The following is a 25,647-nucleotide window of genomic DNA, read 5'->3' on the forward strand; positions in this document are numbered from 1 at the left end:
ACCTCCCTAACCCATCCTCTTTTCTCTCTATGAAGACAAAAGAAATGTTCCCACTCTGATTGAATCCAACCTTTCCATTTGTGCTCTGAATCTCACATCTCACTTTCTCAAGAAATGTATTAATATATCCCTCTCCATTCTGCATCATTTTCTCCCCCAGGGGATCTGTGGCATCTGCATACAAACCTCCTCTAATATCTCCAGTCACTGAATCCACATTCCCCTACATCAACTGTCCTATTTCTGAAACAGTTACCGGTATCACTACTTCCACTCTCACCTCATATTCTTTAGTCAGTTTATCCCAATCAGGTTTCTTTCTCCTCCTCTCAATTGTTACTGAAATCATAATGGTCTAGGTCATCAGAGAAGTCCATTTTACGAAATCCAACAGTCACATGTCTGTTCTTCTCTTTTCTGACCTCTCAAATAGCATTCAGTACTGCCCTCCATCTTGAAATATTTCCTTCTCCTGTCCCACAAAGTGATCACCAGTGATCTCCATGTCACTAAATTCATTTTTTAACACTATGCAGTGATTATAAGCTCAGGCTATGGAGTCAGACAGACCTGGGTTCAAATTATGGCACCATCACTTTCTTTCTAGTATCCGATTTAGAGAAAGACACTTAGCCACTGAGTCTGGGTTTCTTGATCTACTTAATAGGAAAATACGAGCACCTGCTTCATGGCTGTCGGAATTATTATCTTCTCTCTCTGCCCCTGCTTCCCTCTAACTTTACTTAGTCGCAACAGGTGACATGATTCACCCTAAGATGCTCTCTTCCTTTGGTATTTGGCTAGTCCTTCCCAATCACTGTCACAAGCTGTTTCAATTCTACTTGTCATTTAAATGTTAGTTCTACTGTATCCTCTAAGTGATCTCTTCCATTCCCAAGACTGAAATTATAATCTCAATGATTTCCAAACCTCAATTTCTAGTTTACAATGTTCTCCCATGTCTCAGACTACAAACCTGACAATCTCCACCTGGATATCTCAGGTACCTCCATATTTGAAATGCTCAAAAAATAAACCTCTGTCCTCTTTCAGGTGTTTTTTCCTCCATCTGAAAGCTTCTCTGCCTGTCACAGTTTCTAATTTCTTGCTATTGGTTTCCATGTTTCCTCCTTTGTACTAGTCATCAAACTTACATTTATTGGCTTAACATATGTATTTCCTGCTAGCCCATAAGCTCCATGACAGAAAATAAAACCTGCCTATATCACAAATACCTTGCCTAGTAACTCACATGTAGTAAATGTTTAAAAAATATTTCTTGATTCATCTTGAGCTGAATTCAAGATGTTTAAAAAGTCAGTGCATATTAACTTTATTGAATTTAGCATTAATTGATGGTGCCATAATTTGAACCCAGGTCTGTCTGACTCCATAGCCTGAGCTTATAATCACTTCATAGTGTTAAAAAATGAATTTAGTGACATGGAGATCACTGGTGATCACTTTGTGGGACAGGAGAAGGAAATATTTCAAGATGGAGGGCAGTACTGAATGCTATTTGAGAGGTCAGAAAATAGAGGAAAAAAATACATATACATATATACAAACAGACACAGACACATATACACACACATAGGAATATGAGTCAGCCTTGAAAAAGGATATAGTGCCATTTGCAACAAAATAGATGAATCTGGAGGACATTATGGTAAGTGAAATAAGCCAGACATGGAAAGAAAAATACTGCATGATCTCACTTACATGTGGAATTTTTACAAAATGCCTAGTAGAACAGTGATTATCAGAGACAAGGAAAGGGAGAAAATGGGAAGCAGGTCAAAGCATATGAACTTGCAGTTATGTAACATAAATAAGTCTGGAGAGCTGATGTACAGCATGAGGACTATAGCTAATAATATTGTATCGTAAACTGAAATTTTGCTAGGAAAATAGATTTTAGGTGCTTTTACCAAACACAAAAAAAATGTAATTATGGCAGGTGATGGATGGGTTAATTTTCTTAATAGTAGCAATCATTTTACTACGTATATTTATATCAAAACAGCATGTTGTATACCTTAAATATATACAACTTAAAAAGCCACTCAACAATGTTAAATATGTGAGAGAATGATTTTATTTATATTTGAATTATGTCTTATCAGTTGAATTATCTCGTCTGTATGTGTAAACAAGGGTGAGAAAGTATTCTTTAGTGTGATTTATTCTAATAAAGATATGATACGGGATACCTCAAGAAAAAAAAAAGGAAAAGGCAGACCAACTCACATAACGCTAAAAAATGTGAAGGTCCTTCCAAATCAGTTAATACTAACACCACCTTTAAGATGAAAAGATGTAAATTTCTATAACAAGAATTCATGATTTGAATAGCATACATATTTTTCTCTGAGAAATCTGTCCTAAATAGATCTGAGGGCATCTTTTCTTTTTAACTGATATAGCTTATTTGCTCACAAGACATCAACATCATTGATGTCATGTAGCCCTTACAATAATATTTGTTAATAAAAGGCAGCCTCTGTTGAACTGACATCATTTATAACTTTACTTACTACATGAGAGTAAATGGTGTTTCTAATGGACTAAAAATGTAAAATTGTTTCAACTTAGTCAAATAAAGGGGAAAGAGAAAAATTAAATCTAGACTCCGTGTAACTATAATCCCATGAACAACTTTACATTTTAGAATAGCTTTCAACACCTTGAAACATACACACATATTACAAGATCAACTGCTAAGTTATTACATTAACAAGACGATACAGCATCCTACTGATAAACTGGAACTCAAATAAAATTGCCTGGATTCAAACCCTAGGTTTACTGTTTACTATCTGTATAACATGGGAATATTATTTAACTTCTCTGTGCTTCTACATCTCCACTTATCAATAAAATAAGAATAATAAGAAATCATGCCTGGAAGAGATGTTTTAAACATAAAAAGAGGTGATACCATGTATAGCATAAACACTTAAAAAAGAACTTTTGCCCATTTTTTCACACTTAATAGAATTTGTCACATATTTTGGAAATAAGAATGAAGAGCTCTAAGTCAGAAAACTAGTATTAAGAGTCCCAAATTCATTCAAAATCATAATTACTTTTACGTAAAGTACTTTCTGCAACCTGATTATAATCTAATTTAACATTAAGATAAATAAAAGTTCTGTCAGGGTGATTTTACCACAGTTATTGCAAAAGAAAAAAAATGAAACACAGGGATCCTTCCTCAAAGATGTACAAATAAAATGTGGAATCCCTGTATTAACAAAACAGGTTTGTCTTTAACAGGAATTTACTGGGGAAAAAAGTGTACAAAGATTAACAGCAAAATTAAAGTATTTTAAGATATTCAAAGTTAAAGTGTTGGTGTCAGACAATATTATCAACATTTGTTACAAATGACATTACTCTCTATAAATAAAGAACTTTCAGCTGACTACAATGGGCCTAGAACTAGTTACATTATAACCTAATAGTGCCATTCAATTATCTTATGGACTATTTTATGCTTTTTTCTCATGAAGAAATTAATATAAGTGACATAATGTAACAAAAAAGTCAATAATGTAGAAAGCTTTTAATATATTTCATTCTGGCAAATGATCATATACAAATTTCAAAAGTCAAATCATGATGATTTCATTTATTTGTTCTATACATAAATGATTAATAAGCATTAATTTTTTTATGGAAATAAATAAGGGAACTCTATTGTTCTATACAGATTAGAAATGTAAACACTTAGCATTTCCTTCAACTACTGACTTCACAAATTATTTTAAATGTTATTTCAAATAACACTGTGAATGCCAGAAAAGGCTCGGTAAGCAAAGCACTCTACTGCCCCCTAATGAAAAAAACTTTAAGTCAGAAAACTCAATTTGAGGTATCTGTGGAACAGGAAAATAATCTCACTTTCCTAAACACAGTAGACAAACATTAAGACAATTAACCAAAAACAACTAGAATACATATCAAAATACTGCAGGAAAACTACAATCACCCAGTTTTTGTGATAAAATTAGTAGCAAAACAGGAAAGCCTTGAGACAGAAGTGTTCTAAGAAAGGAGACTACAGTCAAACAGTGTTATCCAGTGTGATAGCAATTAAAACTTCACTGCAGGCTACATTTTTCATGTGTATGTTAGAAGGGAAAAAGAAGACAAGGAGCTCCTCATAAACCACACTCTTCAGTGAATTACAGTAAATTTTCAGTTCAACAGCTCGAAAGTAAACACCACCAAAATACTCCCTCACAATTTACAGTGACACTAATCCTCCCAATAGTTTAATATATGTATATTTTCAGGATAACTACCCTGTAAAATACACATTTGTGAGAACTGTACTCAATGCTTCCTGTTTTAAACAAACACCAACTTCATAAGTATGATAGTTTTGTACTTTAAGATACTTTATATCCTAAACTAAGCAGTGATAACATTTAATCTCCCTTTTGGTAAAAGCTTTCCTTTCCTTTAATAAACTTGCTTTTTAAAACATGCTCTATACCCTCATTCCTTTTACTTAATATTCCAACCTGTGAAGAATTCTCATTTCATAACAAAGTAAATATTTGAGAGAAAAGTAGTGAGTGGTCCTTAATAACAGGAGTCACATAAAAATTAACATAAGGAACAAGATGAAGAGTATAAAGAACAGAATACAAAATCCTAACATCAAGGAGAAGGTACACAAAAGAAAGAGCAGTAATTCCAGCCAGCAGTACACTGAGGAGAACAGGGATCGTAGGTAACCGGTCCTTTAGAGCTAGGGCACACCATATCACTTGGAGATGGTATGTTTCTGCCTAGGTGATGGTAGCTCTATACCTCATTATGTGTCTATTGTTTAGGAGATAAAAGACACCGGCACAAAATGTGTACAATACCGTAAAAGAGAAAGGCAATACAAAGAAGTCACTTAAGTCTACATACAAGATGAAAGGGAAATATCTTTTACGTATGTGTGCTTCTGCTCTTCTTCCTCAGCATATTTGTTAATGAAAATGGTGCTCCAGCTCTGCTAGAGTTATAAGATTAATCAAGGTGCATATATACATTTATTCAAAATTTCAAAATACAAACACACAGAAAAACATAAATGTACTCAAGCTCATATTTCAAATGAGCTAGATTTCACATCTAGATATTCACATCTTCCTGAATAATCTGAAAGTCTTATTAACATGGCTGTCTTACAAGAAGCATTATTCTTTTATTCCTACTGCCTAAAAATATAATAGACACATAGGCATACTTTGAAGATGTAACAAAGAAGCTAGGAGGACTTGAGAATCCCAAAGACAAGCATTGCTGCACTCATGATGCTTAAAGCATATCCAATGTATGTGGTGAAAACAGTGTACTTCCAACATATAAAATGCTTTTAGCTATGCAGACTTAACATTAGGTAGTCACGAAAAGTAAAACAGAGGAAGTATATAGCTACTTGGAATGTGCATGTATGCATGTATTTTCACTCATGGAATAGTTCCAGTCTACACTAGTGAGTTCCAGATCATCATCCTATACCTAAAGGAATACCTTACTCAGTTCACAGAAGAAATAAAAGGGACTTTCCAGGCTCTTTTTCCCCTCCCTAATTTCCAGTAAGGATATATATGAAAAATATAATAAAAAAAGGTGGGGGGGAGAGTGAATGCAAGGAACAAGGGAAGAGGTAATAATTTCATCAGGAAATAATGAGAACTTTGAATTAAAACAAATGGATTGATTTCTTTATTTTAGCTAGAAACAAAACAGTTTTATTGATGATGATAGTAGCAGCCAGCATTTATTGAGCACATGCTGTACTACTGGGCACTGGACTAAACACTTGACATATTCTAGGTATTCAGTCTTCATAAACATTGTGTGGATAGATAGATACTAGCACCTGTATTTTACAGATAAAGAAACTGAGAATCAAGGATTAAGTAATTTGCCAAAGGTTACACTACACTAAACTGCAGAGCACATAGTAGTCTCCCTGCCCATGGTGGGAGGATACACTCCAAAACTCCCAGTGGAGGCCTGAAACCATGGATAGTACTGAACCCAATATATACTGTTTTTTCCCATATACACAAACCTATGATAAAGTCTAATTTATAAATTAGGCACTGTAAGAGATTAACAACAGTCATAATAAAATAGAACAACCATAACAACATAGTGTAATAAAGTTATGTGGACGTAGTCTCTTTCTCTCATCTTACTGTACTGTACTCACCTATTTCAAACAGCAGTGGGTAACTGAAACTACGGAAAGTGAAACTGCAGATAAAGGGAAACCACTAGACATACTCTAACAGCTTGACTCTAACCACTAAGTTCGTATTACTTTCCAGCGAAAATCTGTGAAATAAAATGATACTTTTGAAACACTGTAATAAACTAATACATTATATATAAGACTCAAGTCAACTGCACAGAATTTTATTGTCATATAACCTGGGCTAGGTACTTCTGAAAGAAGCCAGAAACGTGCATAATAGAATGAATAGTGAAAGTTTTAACAAAAAAGTAATAATATTCCCATTCTTCAATTCCTGTTATTAATACTAACATTTCTTCCATTATTCTATTATCGCATTCAGTCACTGTAATCTCCTTCCTCAGATATTCTCTAATACCTCATTTTCAATTCTATTTTGTCTGAAGATGAGATAGTCTTATCTACTTAGGAGGAAAAAGTCACTCCCCCTTTTCTATCTTAAAAGATAATCAATTACAATATAAAATATGATAAAAAGCTCTTGTCATATCTGAAAGACGTATTTCCCTATATGTTGCAGTAACAAAAACTATTTCATGGCAATGCTTTGATCTTTAATAATCATGTTCAAGTTGTTCTGAAATTAATAATAAAGTAAAAATCACCCTGTGGTATAAAAAAAAATTATATTTCTCAAAAGCTGGGATTTAAACACATGCAAGCATACTACACTACTACACACACAAAAATACAATTCAGGTCTCCATCATATTTATTGTTCCAGGCACTAGCTGGACAACAAACAATATTCCCTCTACCACATATATTCAGCTTAAAACATGAAACACTCAGGAATATTCTCAAATACCTAAAACATTAAAATCATAATTTTATGTGGTCTTCACCAATTTTTTTTCACTGCAGAATTTAAAAGAAGACATTATGAAATGTTTTTGCATGAAAGGTACTTTGCAAGATAAGCTATTTCTTGAGATAAATAACGGTGATATTTAAATCTGACATCAAAATCTATCAAAAAAGATCCACTTATTAATAATTGTTTAACTGAATTATGTTTAAAATTTAAATCCAGAGAGCAAAGACTGCTAAGAATAAAAAGTTTGAGTCCCAACAAACAAAATACATCCTTTTAATGGGATACCATTTCTTACCTTTGAATCTTCATTGTTCACTCCGAGTTGTAACACAGCTTGAGGAGATTTTAGTTTTGCTTGAGCAGAGTGAGCCATCTGAAGGTTAAGTTGCCATCCAACCGTCTCTAGCTTTAAAAGACAGGTGTAGATTTGAATCAGATGGTACAGAAGGAAGAAAATAGTCAACTTTAAGCAAATCTCCACTCTGCAGGAATGTGTACGGGTAGGCTGGGCTTCACAGAAAGTCAGTTCCAGGGCTCCTTTAACCTACCTCATCTGCGAGTTCTCCCTTTGGGCTTACTAGATTGGCCTCCTGCCACACCTGTCAAATTTAACAGCAAAAGTCATCTTTAAATATACTCTATTCTAAAAATAAAAAATTCTAATACCAAGCAGTGAAATACATTAAAAGAGCCAATGGTTTTTAAATATTAAATAGTAAATTACTATTTTAAAATAGTATTTTTTAAAACTAATGGTTTTTAAATAGTTACAAATTTCAACTAGTAAATAGCATAAATTGGTGAAAAGCACTTTAATGACTTCCCATCATCTTTCAAAAACCTTTGCATTAGGTACTATACAGGTAAAATTTTGTTTTTTTCTTTTTAATTTAGAGGGAAACTAAAGTATCCAGATGGTAAGAGGTTCACACTTTTAGATACAATGAGATTGAAATAGTCAGGCAGAGAACTCATATCTACTACCTAGCAAGTGTTACACAACAGACTATCATACTTTACAAGGTACTCTTACTATCGTTCCCAGTTGTAACAGAAACTAATCAGAACATTTCCTTTGAATTTATTAGTTAATACAACAGCAAAATTTTAATCAAGTAAGACAAAAATAGTAAAGGAAGACTAAGGCAGAGAAACTTTTCTTATAAAGTATTAAGGAGCACAGATGTGGCTTTATACTGAACTTCAGCAGCTTATTGGTGCCTCCAGCTTCAAAAGTTTAAAGTTTTAGATTTAATTTCCTGTAAATCTCAAGTATCAATATTTAGGGAAGTTTTGTGAAACACAATTGTCATATGCCTCTGAGAACACGACCCTAATAATAGATTTAGTAAAACTACCTTAACAATACTGGGTAAGAATGGCAGGCTCACAACAATTTTTCCTTGACTAGAATACTAATCACTTAATTTGAAAGACTGTTCAACAGCTAGAATCACAGCAGTGACTCAAAGCCAAGTTGGAAAGAGAGCAATGAAAGTATTATCTATTTGAGAGAGGATGTGATGAGAAAATAAAGATACAGTTCTGTTCCTTCTGGCACCAAACCTTTTAGAGGTTATGGGTAAAAAGAAGGAAGATGTTGTAGAGATATAATCTATAATATCTCTATAATACCTAATACAAAATCAATTTAATGGTACATGTTAAGTAAGGATTCTTTATACACTGATCTTTAACACTGATTAAGTAAGCACAGTCTCTGAAACCAGCCTGACACTATTATCAAGTCCCATGCAATAGACTCTCCAATAAAATAGGAATAAATGTCATAACCATTCTCATATATTAAAAAAGCATTGGCATACATGTCGTCTTAATTGAAAAGCACATTCCAGGTATTTATATTGACCTGTAAAATGTTGCACTTACCTTATTTAATTGATCCTATCCCTCTCCATTAGGCACTTAACATAACTAATGAAGAGAGATATTAAGTGAATAAATTAAAACGCACACCCTACCATGATCAGGCCTTGATATTAATTAATGTATGCTTAAGCACTGCATAGAGATGATGCAGACAAATTAAAAAGAATCCTGAATTTGAAGCTTATGATTTGGTTCACGCTTAAACTATTACTAGCTATGTGACCGTGGCTAAGCCACATCTTTCAAGATCTCAATTTCCTCATACAAAATGGAACTCAATCCATTTGAACTACCTACTTTTCTGGGTTACTGATAATATCCAATAGCATGCACACTTAAAGGATTTTGGCAACTATAAAGTAGTATAAATATAAGGCATTTTGGTCACCTAATTTGTTCTATAATATCTTCTAAATATTTTTCAAATATTTTCCAAAATTCATGACTGATTTCAGACTCTCATCATCCACATATTCCCAGACTATCACAATAGTCTTCTAACTGGGCTACCTGCCTCCTATAGAACCTCATCCCATCATCCCACTTCCCTTCTTAAAAGTCTCCAATGGCTCCTTACTACCTACAAAATAAAATCCAAACTCTTAAGTCCTAAGTCTAGTATACAAAACCCCTCAGGACGTGATAACAACCTTTCCAGTCCTATGTTCTAGAACATATTCCTAATTATCTATAATTTAGCCACAGTGAACCAAATAAGATTCCCAGAACACACTACGCTGTTTCACATATCTCTTCTTTGGCTCCAATGTCACCTCCTCTGTTATTTTTTCCTTTCCCTTCCCTCTGTAGTCTGCTACTCTGTTCCCTCAGCACTCTACATCTTTCTCTATTAACATTTAGATCAGTTTATTGCAATAATTTGTCTACATGTCTATCTCCTCAGAGTAGAGTGTAACCTCCATTAGAAGACAGTTGGAGTCTTATTCACCTTTATATCCTTGTGACCTACAACAGCCTCTAACAGAGTCAACATTAAAGATTCCTCTCAGACAAGTGATCAATCACATAACATACACAAACTTTCAAGAAGTATTCACATGAAAATGAATGTATGAAAGAGGAAGAAAAAAACGTTGTATTTCCACTTGGCTATGGCTTTGGTAGGAGGCAGGATTGCAACCTATAGAGCTAATATTTGGTTGGTTCTTCACATACACATACATACATACATACACACACACACACACACACACACACACACACATACACCCCACCTGTCACACATACAATATTATCTGCAGGCCAAAGCATGTCCAGAAATCCTTTTTATAATGAGTAAACATTACCCTAGCTTTCATTTGATTTGCTAAATGGCAGCTGAGTGTGGGCTGTGAAGTTCCATACTAATTGACCTTAAGCAAGTTACATATTCTATTCACCTCTTTGAGCCTCAGTTTTCTCATCTGCAAAATAGAGACAATAATATCTGCCTCACTAAGTTGTAAAGGGTTAAATGGTGCATTGTCAAATATTGAGTTAGTGGCACCTCCTCTCCCAATTTCTCCAATTAGGTGTTCTGTCCAATCTGTATATTCTTTCCCCAACTAGATAAGTGTGTATTTATAATATGGCCATGAGTTAGCCTTTCTTGTTGATATTATAAATTGTCTTTGGAAAATACAACTTAAAATATATATCATCACACAAGAAACTATCAAGTATTTTGATTTTAAAAGTACAAACAAAATTGCATATTTTAAACACATTTAGAATGTTATTATATTCATTTAAGAAGATTATTAAAAAGTCATCTGTCAAAAAGATACAACTCTAATTTTAAAAGTTACTAACTAGAGATAGGTACACAAAGGCTAGCCTGCAAACCTCATGTTAATCAAGACTGTGTTACTCATTCACAAAACTTCTTAGCTATGTGGTTAGAAGAAAGGATAAATTAGAGTCACCACTTAAATATTTTGGGTCGCAGACTATTTGATAACTGAATGAAAAGTATAGAAATTTATCTCAGAAAAGTACATACACATTCAATAATTTTGGATAATTGCATCAAATTTTGAAAGACTTATTTACTACCCACTCCCTAAGTAGAACCAAGTAAACAATTTCTAGATTAGAGTTTCTTCGACTTCAACTAACAGTAAGAATGACTGACAAAACAAATGTCCAGAAGACAGGGAAGCAGGGTCAATAAATGAACAAACTGTATTCTCAGTCCCTGGATAACAGAAAACTAATAAGTGAACTGTGTCACTACTTGCCTTGCTTTATTTTCTTAGGGCTTTTTACCATCTATCATAACATATAGTATTTATTTGTTTGTTGACTACCACTTAAGATTCTAAACTCCTTGGGAACAAAGTTTTTTGTTCTTTTTATCAGTGCTATATCGGAGCACTTAGAATAATGCCCAGCACACAGTAGGCACATTCTACATCTATCTGTAGAATTGAATTGAAATAAAGAGTATGCACAAGGAAGGTAATTTTTAAAAGGCATAATTTTAGGTGTTCATGGATTGGCTTTCTTAATTTCCAGAGCCTTTTCTACTAAATTTTGTCATTGAAAAATATTTGTTCCATGGCCACATGACAAAGTAATAAAGAAAGTAAATAAAATTGCTGACCTCGTATGTGTTTGTGCATGCATACACCCACACATAAAGTTTCACAGAAGAGGCTGAGATCTGAGAACGGAAAGACTGCCTGCTCAAGTGGGTCCCTGACCCCTGAGTAGCCTAACTGGGAGACATTCCCCACCAGGTGCAGACCAACATCCCACACCTCACACAGCAGGGTACACCCCTGAGACGAAGCTTCCAGAGCAAGAATCAGACAGGAACACTCGCTGTTCAGCAATATTCTATCTTCTGCAGCCTCTGCTGCTGATACCCAGGCAAACAGGGTCTGGAGTGGACCTCAAGCAATCTCCAACAGACCTATAGCTGAGGGGCCTGACTGTTAGAAGGAAAACTAACAAACAGGAAGGACACCCACACCAAAACCTCATCAGTACGTCACCATCATCAAAGACCAAAGGCAGATAAAATCACAAAGATGGGGAAAAAGCAGGGCAGAAAAGCTGGGAATTCAAAAAATAAGAGCGCATCTCCCCCTCAAAAGGAACGCAGTTCATCACCAGCAATGGATCAAAGTTGGATGGAGAATGACTTTGTCGAGTTCAGAGACGAAGGCTTCAATCCATCAAACTTCTCAGAGCTAAAGGAGGAATTACGTACCCAGTGCAAAGAAACTAAAAATCTTGAAAAAATAATGGAAGAATGGATAACTAGAACAATCAATGCAGAGAAGGCCATAAACGAACAGACAGAGATAAAAACCATGACACGAGAAATACGTGACAAATACACAAGCTTCAGTAACCGACTCGATCAACCGGAAGAAAGAGTATCAGCGATTGAGGATCAAATGAATGAAATGAAGCAAGAAGAGAAGTCTAAAGAAAAAAGAGGAAAAAGAAATGAACAAAGCCTTCAAGAAGTATGGGATTATGTGAAAAGACCAAATCTACGTCTGATTGGGGTGCCTGAAAGTGAGGGGGAAAATCGAACCAAGTTGGAACACACTCTTCAGGATATCATCCAGGAGAACTTCCCCAACCTAGTAAGGCAGGCCACCATTCAAATTCAGGGAATACAGAGAACGCCACAAAGACACTCCTCAAGAAGAGCAACTCCAAGACACAAAATTGTTCGATTCACCAAAGTTGAAATGAAGGAAAAAATGTTAAGGGCAGCCAGAGAGAAAGGTCGGGTTACCCACAAAGGGAAGCTCATCAGACTAACAGCAGATCTCTCGGCAGAAACTCTACAAGCCAGGAGAGAGTGGGGGCCAATATTCAACATTCTTAAAGAAAAGAATTTTCAACCCAGAATTTCATATCCAGCCAAACCAAGTTTCATAAATGAAGGAGAAATAAAATCCTTTACAGATAAGCAAATGCTTAGAGATTTTGTCACCACCAGGCTTCCCTTACAAGAGACCCCGAAGGAAACACTAAACATGGAAAGGAACAAGCAGTACCAGCCATTGCAAAAATATGCCAAAATGTAAAGACCATCGATACTAGGAATAAACTTCATCAGCTAAAGAGCAAAATAAACAGCAAATATCACAATGACAGGATCAAGTTCACACATAACTATATTAACCTTAAATGTAAACGGACTAGATGGTCCAATTAAAAGACACAGACTGGCAAATTGGATAAAGAGTCAAGACTCATCAGTTTGCTGTATTCAGAAGACCCATCTCACATGCAGAGACACACACAGGCTCAAAATAAAGAAATGGGAGAAGATTTACCAAGCAAATGGAGAACAAAAAAAAAGCAGGGGTTGCAATCCTACTCTCTGATAAAACAGACTTTAAACCATCAAAGATCAAAAGAGACAAAGAAGGCCATTACATAATGCTATAGGGATCAATTCAACAGGAAGAGCTAACTATCCTAAATATATATGCACCCAATACAGGAGTACCCAGATTCATAAAGCAAGTCCTTAGAGACTTACAAAGAGACTTAGACTCCCATACAATAATAATGGGAGACTTCAATACCCCACTGTCAACATTAGACAGATCAACGAGACAGAAAGTTAACAAGGATATCCAGGAATTGAACTCATCTCTGCACCAAGCGGACCTAATAGACATCTACAGAACTCTCCACCCCAAATCAACAGAATATACATTCTTCTCAGCACCACATTGCACTTATTCCAAAATTGATCACATAATTGGAAGTAAAGCACTCCTCAGCAAATGTACAAGAACAGAAATTATAGCAAACTGTCTCTCAGACCACAGTGCAACCAAACTAGAACTCAGGACTAAGAAACTCAATCAAAACCACTCAACTACATGGAAACTGAACAACCTGCTCCTGAATGACTACTGGGTACATAACGAAATGAAGGCAGAAATAAAGATGTTCTTTGAAACCAATGAGAACAAAGATACAACATATCAGAATCTCTGGGACACATTCAAAGCAGTGTGTAGAGGGAAATTTATAGCACTAAATGCCCACAAGAGAAAGCTGGAAAGATCTAAAATTGACACTTTAACATCACAATTAAAAGAATTAGAGAAGCAAGAGCAAACACATTCAAAAGCTAGCAGAAGGCAAGAAATAACTAAGATCAGAGCAGAACTGAAGGACATAGAGACATAAAAAAAAACCCAAAAAATCAATGACTCCAGGAGCTGGTTTTTTGAAAAGATAAGCTAAATTGATAGACAGCTAGCAAGATTAATAAAGAAGAAAAAAGAGAAGAATCAAATAGAAGCAATAAAAAATGATAAAGGGGATATCACCACTGACCCCACAGAAATACAAACTACCATCAGAGAATACTATAAACACATCTACGCAAATAAACTAGAAAATCTAGAAGAAATGGATAATTTCCTGGACACTTATACTCTCCCAAGACTAAACCAAGAAGAAGTTGAATCCCTGAATAGACCAATAGCAGGCTCTGAAATTGAGGCAATAATTAACAGCCTAGCAACCAAAAAAAGTCCAGGACCAGACGGATTCACAGCTGGATTCTACCAGAGGTACAAGGAGGAGCTGGTACCATTCCTTCTGAAACTATTTCAATCAATAGAAAAAGAGAGAATCCTCCCTAACTTATTTTATGAGGCCAACATCATCCTGATACCAAAGCCTGGCAGAGACAAAACAAAAGAAGAGAATATTAGACCAATATCCCTGATGAACATCGATGCAAAAATCCTCAATAAAATACTGGCAAACCGAATCCAGCAGCACATCAAAAAGCTTATCCACCATGATCAAGTGGGCTTCATTACTGGGAAGCAAAGCTGGTTCAACATACGCAAATCAATAAACGTAATCCAGCATAAAAACAGAAAAAACAGAACCAAAGACAAAAACCACATGATTATCTCAATAGATGCAGAAAAGGCCTTTGACAAAATTCAACAGCGCTTCATGCTAAAAACTCTCAATAAATTCGGTATTGATGTAATGCATCTCAAAATAATAAGAGCTATTTATGACAAACCCACAGCCAATATCATACTGAATGGGCAAAAACTGGAAAAATTCCCTTTGAAATCTGGCACAAGACAGGGATGCCCTCTCTCACCACTCCTATTCAACATAGTGTTGGAAGTTCTGGCTAGGGCAATTAGGCAAGAGAAAGAAATCAAGAGTATTCAGTTAGGAAAAGAAGAAGTCAAATTGTCCCTGTTTGCAGATGACATGATTGTATATTTAGAAAACCCCATCATGTCAGCCCAAAATCTCCTTAAGCTGATAAGCAACTTCAGCAAAGTCTCAGGATACAAAATTAATGTGTAAAAATCACAAGCATTCTTATACGGCAGTAACAGACAAACAAGAGAGCCAAATCAGGAATGAACTTCCATCCACAATTGCTTCAAAGAGAATAAAATACCTAGGAATCCAACTTACAAGGGATGTAAAGGAACTCTTCAGGGAGAACTAGAAACCACTGCTCAGTGAAATAAAAGAGGACACAAACAAATGGAAGAACATACCATGCTCATGGATAGGAAGAATTAATATCGTGAAAATGGCCATACTGCCCAAGGTTATTTATAGATTCAATGCCATCCCCATCAAGCTACCAATGACTTTCTTCACAGAATTGGAAAAAACTGCTTTAAAGTTCATATGGAACCAAAAAAGGGCCCAGATTGCCAAGACAATCCTAAGTCAAAAGAACAAAGCTGGAGGCATCAGGCTACCTGACTTCAAACTATACTACAAGGCTACAGTAACCAAAACAGCATGGTACTGGTACCAAAACAGAGATATAGACCAATGGAACAGAACAGAGTCCTCAGAAATAATACCACACATCTACAGCCATCTGATCTTTGACAAACCTGACAAAAACAAGAAATGGGGAAAAGATTCCCTATTTAATAAATCATGCTGGGAAAATTGGCTAGCCATAAGTAAAAGCTGAAACTGGATCCTTTCCTTACTGCTTATATGAAAATTAATTCAAGACGGAATAGAGACTTAAATGTTAGACCTAATACCATAAAAACCCTAGAAGAAAATCTAGGTAATACCATTCAGGACATAGGCATGGGCAAGGACTTCATGTCTAAAACACCAAAAGCAACGGCAACAAAAGCCATAATTGACAAATGAGAACTAATTAAAGAGCTTCTGCACAGCAAAAGAAACTACCATCAGAGTGAACAGGCAACCTACAGAATGGGAGAAAATTTTTGCAATCTACTCATCTGACAAAGGGCTAATATCCAGAATCTACAAAGAACTCAAACAAATTTATAAGAAAAAAACAACCCCATCAAAAAGTGGGCAATGGATATGAACAGACATTTCTCAAACGAAGACGTGCATACAGCCAACAGACACATGAAAAAATGCTCATCATCACTCACCATCAGAGAAATGCAAATCAAAACCACAATGAGATACCATCTCACACCAGTTAGAATGGCAATCATTCAAAAGTCAGCAAACAACAGGTGCTGGAGAGGATGTGGAGAAATAGGAACACTTTTACACTGTTGGTGGGACTGTAAACTAGTTCAACCAATGTGGAAAACAGTATGGTGATTCCTCAAGGATCTAGAACTAGAAATACCATATAACCCAGCCATCCCATGACTGGGTATATACCCAAAGGATTATAAATCATGCTGCTATAAAGACACATGCACACGTATGTTTACTGTGGCACTATTCACAATAGCAAAGACTTGGAATCAACTCAAATGCCCATCAGTGACAGACTGGATTAAGAAAAAGTGGCACGTATACACCATGGAATACTATGCAGTCATAAAAAAGGATGAGTTTGTGTCCTTTGTAGGGACATAGATGCAGCTGGAAACCATCATTCTCAGCCAACTATTGCAAGAACAGAAAACCAAACACCACATGTTCTCACTCATAGGTCGGAATTGAACAATGAGATCACCTGGACTCGGGAAGGGGAACATCACACACCGGGGCCTATTATGGGGAGGGGGGTAGGGGGAGGAATGGCATTGGGAGTTATACCTCATGTAAATGATGAGTTGATGGGTGCTGACGGGTTGATGGGTGCAGCACACCAACATGGCACAAGTATACATATGTAACAAACCTGCACGTTGTGCACATGTACCCTAGAACTTAAAGTATAATAATAATAATAAAAAGAAATACTCTATAGGTACAAATTAGATATAACATGACAACAGTTGTAAAATTTTTAAAGTGAAAATGATTTCATCTTTTTGATGTATAATATGTACACATATATAGCCATAATAATGCAATATAAAATATTTCCTGAACATGAACCTTATTTCTTATTCTTTGCAAATTTACAATTATTTAAAAAAAAAAGTTTCACAGAAAATAATCAGTAGTCAGAAAGCTTAAATGAAGAGAAAATACAGAAAGGATAACTAGTATTACAACCTAATACTTTATAGCTACATAATGCAATTTTAAAACCTCTTTTCAATGAAAAAAGAAGACAAAGAAAACTAACAACCCTGTGAGATAGGTAACACTTATCCCCATTTTACAGATTAAAAAGGTAAAACAAATGTAAACAATTGGTGAACCGGGATAAAGAATATATGGGGCTTCCTTACATCATTACTGCAACTTTTCTGTAAGTTTAAAATTCTATCAAAATCAAAGGTACAAGTTCAGTCAAGTGAGAATCATCATAAGATACTGAATCAAAGTGGAGAAAGTCTCATGTGGAATTTTATGTTTACATAGTCAAAAAGTATCTACCCACGATTGCTCTTTATTTATAAAACAATAGAGTAGTAATACAGTGGAGAACCTCACCTTACCCAAGGGTTCAAAATTAACATTACCAAAAAGTAGCTAATGAACATCTAGTACCTGTAGGTGTGATAGTCTGCAAAAGTCACAGTGTCACTTACACAGTATTCTAATCAAAAAATCAGAATCTACATCTGATCATGAAGAAACAACAGACAAATTAAAACTGAGGGATGCCCCATAAAATAAGTGGCATGTATACTTCAGAAATATCAATGTCCTAAAAGCTAAGGGAATAAGTAATTCCTTACATTGTTTACAATATTTTATTATACATTCTATTTGTCAGGTCTATAGTAGGCATTGGCAATATAAACAAGATACAGTTACTCTGCTAAGGTTGCTAAGGTGAAAAATCTTATACCATTTAATTATTCCTGAGACTCATAACTAAGCAAATAAGACAATCACCAATATTTTAGTTACATGTGAAATAAAATTCAGTATAGAGTTTTGCCTTCAGTTAGCTAATTATATTTGCTTCTATTTAAAATAAAACTCTACCCTGTGTATATCATACCAGTGAACTATATTAATGTAATTTGTTTTATTATTTCATATTCAAATTTAAATCTGAGGGTCCTTACACTTTAATGTGCTAGGTTTAAATATGATCAAAATAATATAAAACACAGGAAAGAAGGCCACTAATATTTATAATGGTTTTCAACCCATGCCAAAACTGTTAACACAATAGTTAGGCATCTCACTTACATTACCTTTTACCTGAGAATGTTACTAAAATGTCAGCTCAAAATATTATAATTTCAATATAATCTTAAATTCTTACAATTGCTCTGTAAACCAAAATTCTAAGCACATCTCAAATTAGCCAAAATTACTATATTAACTCTTTTTTTTGAGAGAGTCTCACCCTGTCACCCAGGCTGGAATGCAGTGACGTGATCTCAGCTCACTGCCACCTCCACCTCCAGGATTCAAATGATTCTCCTGCCTCAGCCTCCCCAGTAGCTAGGATTACAGGCACACGTCACAACACCTGGGTAATTTTTGTATCTTTAAGTAGAGATGGGGGTTTCACCATGTTAGTCAGGCTGGTCTTGAACTCCTGACCTTGTGATCCGCCCACCTCGGCCTCCCAAAGTGCTGGGATTACAGGCATCAGCCACTGCACCCGGTCACATTAACTCTTTAAAATGGGAAAAGAAAATGTAAAGTTACCAGTCAAATTTTTACCAGTAGCTCTCTAAAAACAGTAGCATTACAGTTTTTGGACTGTGTCCCACAGCAAGAATACTTTTTATGCTGCAAACTGATACACATACACAAAAGTTTCACAAAACAATTTTTATCTAGAGCAGTGTTCTCTGATAATCTGTTATGTTTCTCTTCTTTTTTTTTAAATGCTATTTCAGAAACCTTTAAATTGATTTCATTACCCACTAACAGAACAGGTCATCTACAGTTTGAAAAACAATGCTTAGAAATACTGAATGAGTTGTAAAAACTATGTATGTGTGAATATTCATGAAAGTTATTATTTATTATAATAAATCATAAAAACATAAAGTTAGAGCCAAAACTACTAAATCTGAAAACATCATCTATGTTATTTTGTTATAATCCACCATTTATTTTATAACTGCCAAATGCCATAAGCGGAAATTCTATATATGTATAGTTCATTACACAAACTACAGCCATACCTCAGAGATATCACAGGTTCAGTTTTCTGACCACTGCAATAAAGCCAAAATAAAATGAGTCACATAAATTTTTTGGTTTACACTATGCTGTAGTCTATTAAATGCACAAGAGCATTATGTCTTTAAAAATACACCCCTGAATTTAAAAACTTCATTGCTAAAAAACACTAACAATCATCTAAGCCCTCAGTGAGTCATAATCTTTTTGCTGGCTGAGGGTCTTGTCTCAAGGTTGATGGCTGCTGACTGATCAGGGTGGTGGCTACTGAAGATTGGGGTGGCTGTGACAACTTCTTAAAAGAAGACAGCAATGATGTTTCCTCACATCAAGTGACACTTTCATGAAAGATTTCTCTGTAACATGCAACGCTGCTTGACAGCATTTTATCCACAGAACTTTTTTCAAAATTGAAGTCAATCCTCTCAAACCATGCCACTGCATTATCAACTACATTTATTAATATTCTATATCTTTCTTGTCATTTCAACAATGTTGATAGCATCTTCACCAGGAGTAGATTCCATCTCAACCAATTTCATTGCTTATCCAACAAGAAGCAACTCCTCATCCATTCAAGCTTTATCATGAGACTATAGCAAATCAGTTCCAGTTTCAGGCTCCACCTCTAATTCTAATTCTCTTGCTATTTCCATCACGTTTGCAATGACTTCCTCCACGAAATCTTGAACCTCTCAAAGTCATCCATGAAGGCTGGATCAACTTCTTCAAAACTTCTATTCTTGTTGATATTTTGACCTCCTCCCATGAATCACAAATGTTCTTAATGACATCTAGATAGAGAATCCTTTACAGAAGGTTTTCAACTTACTTTGCCAAGATCCATCACCATCCATAAGTAATCACTGTCTATGGCAGCTACAGCCTCACAAAGTGTATTTCTTAGGTAATAGACTTGAAAGTCAGAATTTTTCTTTGATCCATGGGCTGAAGAATGAATGTTGTGTTAAAAGGCTGGGAGAACAAAACAAAACATTAATCTCCCTGTATATCCTCATCAGAGCACATAGGTGACCAAGTGCACTGTCAATGAGCAGTCATATTTTGAAAGGAATGTTTTTTTCTGAGGAGTAGGTCTCAAAAGTAGTCTTAAAATATTCTGTGAACCATGCTGTAAACAGATATGTCATCCAGGCTTTGTTGTTCCATTTATAGGAAGAATAGACTTAGTATAATTCTCACTCTGGGATTGTTGAAATGGCAAATGAGCACTGGGTTCAACTTAAAGTCAATGGCCACATTAGCCCCTAACAAGGCAGTCAGTCTGTCCTTTGAAACTTTGAAGTCAGGTATTGACCTCTGTAGCTGCGAAAGTCTTAAGACAGCATCTTCTCCCAATAGAAGACTGTTTTGTCTCCACTGAAAATTTGCTCTTTAATGTAGCTACCTTCATCAGTGATCTCTGCTAGGTCTTCTAACTTGCTGTAGTTTCTACATCAGCACTTGCTGCTTCACCTTATACTTTTATGCTCTGGAGATGGCTTATTTCCTTAAGCCTCATGAATCAACTTCTGCTAGCTTCCTATTTTTCTTCTGCAGCTTCCTCACCTCTCTGAGCCTTCATGGAATTGAAGAAAATTAGGGCTTTCCTTTGAATTAGGCTTTGGATTAAGAAAACATTGTGGCTAATCTGATCTTCTATCCAGACCACTCAAATTTTCCTCTTATCAGCAAAAGGCTGTTTCACTTGCTTATTATTCATGTGTTCACTGAAGTAGCATTTTAATGTCCCTCAATAACTTTTACTTTGCATTTACAACTCAGCTAACCACTGGCACAAGAGGCCTGACTTTCAGCCAATCTCAGGTTTCAACACGCTTTCCTCACTAAGCTTAACCATTTCTAGCTTTTCATTTAAACTGAGAGATATGCAACATCTTTCTTTCACTTGCACACTTAAAGGCCATTGTAGGATTATTAACTGTCCTAATTTCAAAACTGTGTCTCAGGGAACAGGGAAGCCCAAAGAAAGGGACAGAGACTGAGGAATGGCTGGTTGGTGGAGCAGTCAGAACATACCCATTTATCCAGTAAGTTTACCATCTTATATGGGCATGGTTTGTGGCATCCCAAAACAACCACAACAGAAACATCAGAGATCACCATAACAGATATAACCATAGTAAAAAAAAAAAAAGTCTGAAATATTGCTAGAAATACCAAAATGTGACACAGAGACACGAAGTGAGGTGGTCACAGGCCTTCAATTTGTGAAAAATGCAGTATCGGGCCGGGCGCAGTGGCTCACGCCTGTAATCCCAGCACTTTGGGAGGCTGAGGTGGGCAGATCACCTGAGCTCAGGAGTTCAAGACCATCCCGGTTAACATGGCAAAAGCCCATCTCTACTAAAAATACAAAAAAAAAGTAACCAGGCATGGTGGCACATGCCTGTCATCCCAACTACTCTGGAAGCGGAGGCAGGTGAATCACTTGAACCTGGGAAGCAGAGGTTACAGTGAACTGAGATGGCGCCACTGCACTCCAGTCTGGGCCACAGAGCGGCAAGACTCTGTCCCAAAACAAAAACAAAAACAAAAAAAAACCAGTATCAGCAAAGTGAAATAAAATGAGGTATGCCTGTATATGCCACTATTTCTATCTAAGAAATGTAACAATTACAAAGTTGATTAAATGTTTAATATAAGAACATGAATAACTATTTATAACGCTAAGCTAAATCTTACTCCAAACATTTTTTCCCGACCTCATTGACTTCTTCCTATTCAATCTACAGAAAATTCTCTACTTATAAAACAGTGTGTTCTGGTATCAAGTTTGCATCTAAAAAAAAAAAAAATCCTTCCACTAACATCTAAAAACTCCTAACAAATACAAAAAAAAAAAAAAAAAAAAAAAACCTAAGAGCTCTATATAGAAAAAAGGCAAACTGATTTTGGAGAATCAAAACATAATGTAAGATAGCAAGATACCAAGAATTGAAACAAAATGCCATGAAACCAAGTTACCCATGTTTTGTGACTCTGCCTTGAGGTAGTCACAGTCACTGCTCACTAAAGCAGTGGTTTGGGAGACAACCACAAATACGAGCTCGCCATCTTTGTGGGTGAAGGAACCAGATAAAGGAGCACAGGACAAGAACCTCCAGAGAGTAAGAGGGGAATCTCCGTAAGAGATGAAGGAACCCTCAAATTCTGGTTTTAATTTCAGCCCAGGTGTCTGGATGACTCCTACATTAACAAAGACAAGTGGAACACAGAAAGCAGCTTGCAGCCAAGACTTAAAGCACTGAAGGGAGATTTAAGTCACTAATCACAAAGGAATGGCAGATTGCAGTTTGAGACACACCAAGTTTACTGCCCTAAAAGCAAAATATCAGAGCAAAATAACAAAATCAAGAAAAGGACCGGGCACAGGTGTTACGGGTAGTTAGGCATGAACAGGGTAGGAGAGGACTCTCTCCCACCCACTAGGAATGCTAGGTAAGGGTTTGGCAAATATTACGTTGCCTCTCTAAAAGTAATACATTGGCAGCTGGCCCCAGGGAGAGGCCATTTCCTGATGGTTCTCACCTGTTGCACTGAAGTGTTAATTGAATGCAGAGACACCAAGGAGCAGCTGGCCCCAGGGAGCGGCCATTTCCTGATGGTCCTCACCTGCTGCACTGAAGTGTTAATTGAATGCAGACACACCAAGGAGAAGCAACTTCCTGGGCATGAGCATTAAGAAACAAAATGGCAGAGTATGATCTGCCAGGGGCACACCACTGGAAAAGGGAAAAAAGCCTCAGATGAGCATGCATACAACTTCCTAAAACCACGACACATGCTCACCTCCCAAGTGTAGGGAGGGCACTGCATATATGGGCAGCCCACCCTAAGGGAGGATTCACAGGAAAGGGGTCAGCCTATAAAGTCCTAGGATGATAGTTAACCACGACACTCGTTCTTCAAATTGCCCACTTGGATCTCTTCCAAGTGTAAATTTCCCTTTTTTTCCCCCTTCTCTAAAGCTTTTCAAATAAACTTCCACTCCTGCTCTGAAACTTGCCCTGGTATCTTTTTCTGCCTTATGCCCCTCGGTCATATTCTTTCTTCTGAAGGGGCAAGAACTGAGGTTACAGCAGACCCATAGATTCACCACCAATAACTTGGTGAATAACTTCCAATTATAACTTAGTGGCTCATGCCTGTAATCCCAGCATTTTGGGAGGCTGAGGTGAGAGGATCGATCGCTTGAGCACAGGAATTCAAGACCAGCCCGAACAACATACTGCGACTCCATCTCTACAAAAAAAATAGAAAAAATTAGCCGGGCACAATGGGGTATGCCTGTAGTCCCAGCTACTCAGGAGGCTGAAGTGGAAGGATCACTTGAGCCCAAGAGGTGGAGGCTGCAGTCAGCTATGATCAAACCACTGCACTCCAAGCTGAATAAGAGAGAGAGGCCCTGTCTCATGAAAAAAAAAAAAAAAAAAATCAAGAACATAATATTCATATTGTCTAGAATATAATGCAAAATTAATCAATATAAGAAGAGCCAGACAAATGTGATCTAGCCTCAAAAGAAAACATAATCAATAAGTGCCAACCCCAATACAATCTACTGAAGTTTTCAGACAAGGATTATAAAGTAGCTACTGTAACTACATCCACTCAAGTAAATGAAATTGTTCATAAAAGAAGAAAAGATAGAAAATTCTGTCAGTAAAATAAAAATTACAGAAGAAAAGTAAAAACTTTAGAATTGAAAAATACAATACCTTAAATGTATAATTCATCAGGTTAGTTTAATAGCAAAATAAGATGACAGAAGAAAGACTCAATAAACTTGAAAATAGATAAAATGAAGTCCTTCAAGAAAAAAATGGAGGAAAAGTTTTTCGTTTTTTGTTTTAATTTAAAGAATCTCAAGAAACTTTGGGACAATTTTAAAAGATAAAAAATATGGGCAAACATAGTACCAGAATGAGAGAAAAGAAAGAGTGGAGGAGAAAAATATTTCAGGAAAAAATAATGACAGAAAACATCCCAAATACAGTGAAAAATATAAATTTACACATTTAAGAAGCTCAGAAAACCCCAATCATAGTAAACTGAAAGAAGCTCCACACCCAGGTACCCCAGAGACAAGCGATTAGAAACCAAAAGTAAAGAAAAATACTTAAAAACACCAAGAGAAAAATGACATATAACACACAAAACTCATGTGAAGAACTACGAAGTTCACATCAGAAACAACAGAATAAGAAAGACAATGGACTCATGGGATCTAATTAAACTAAAGAGCTTTTGCACAGCTAAAGAAACTACCATCAGAGTGAACAGGCAACCTACAGAATGGGAGAAAATTTTTGCAACCTACTCATCTGACAAAGGGCTAATATCCAGAATCTACAAAGAACTCAAACAAATATACAAGAAAAAAACAAACAACCCCATCAAAAAGTGGGGAAAGGATATGAACAGACATTTCTCAAAAGAAGACATCCCTACCGCCAACAGACACATGAAAAAATGCTCATCATCACTGGCCATCAGAGAAATGCAAATCAAAACCACAATGAGATACCATCTCACACCAGTTAGAATGGCAATCATTAAGAAGTCAGGAAACAACAGGTGTTGGAGAGGATGTGGAGAAATAGGAACACTTTTACACTGTTGGTGGGATTGTAAACTAGTTCAACCATTATGGAAAACAGTATGGCGATTCCTCAAGGATCTAGAACTAGATGTACCATATGACCCAGCCATCCCACTACTGGGTATATACCCAAAGGATTATAAATCATGCTGCTATAAAGACACATGCACACGTATGTTTATTGCGGCACTATTCACAATAGCAAAGACTTGGAATCAACCCAAATGTCCATCTGTGACAGACTGGATTAAGAAAATGTGGCACATATACACCATGGAATACTATGCAGCCATAAAAAAGGATGAGTTTGCATCCTTTGTAGGGACATGGATGCAGCTGGAAACCATCATTCTTAGCAAACTATCACAAGAAGAGAAAACCAAACACCACATGTTCTCACTCATAGGTGGGAACTGAACAATGAGATCACTTGGACTCGGGAAGGGGAACATCACACACTGGGGCCTATCATGGGGAGGGGGGAGGAGGGAGGGATTGCATTGGGGAGTTATACATGATATAAACGTCATGCACATGTACCCTAGAACTTAA

The 25,647-nt window shown here is 36.1% G+C and overlaps 1 protein-coding gene across 7 annotated transcripts in view; it reads right to left on the minus strand.

The window, feature by feature from the left end:
- Positions 1-25,647, minus strand: part of COMMD10 (COMM domain containing 10) — a 233,015-nt gene that overhangs the window by 147,974 nt on the left and 59,394 nt on the right. For all 7 annotated transcript variants that reach the window (XR_004430124.1, XR_004430126.1, XR_004430125.1 and 4 more), the window contains exon 5: positions 7,384-7,494. Coding sequence is in view for 4 of the 7 variants with exons in the window: in XM_033181489.1 (XP_033037380.1) it covers positions 7,384-7,494 (111 nt within the window). In the remaining 3 variants the exon portion in view is untranslated. The remainder of the gene's footprint in view (positions 1-7,383; positions 7,495-25,647) is intronic.

Source organism: Trachypithecus francoisi, unplaced genomic scaffold (assembly GCF_009764315.1).
Source record: "Trachypithecus francoisi isolate TF-2019V2 unplaced genomic scaffold, Tfra_2.0 Lachesis_group2, whole genome shotgun sequence".
In the NCBI taxonomy this organism is placed as follows: Eukaryota; Metazoa; Chordata; class Mammalia; order Primates; family Cercopithecidae; genus Trachypithecus; species Trachypithecus francoisi.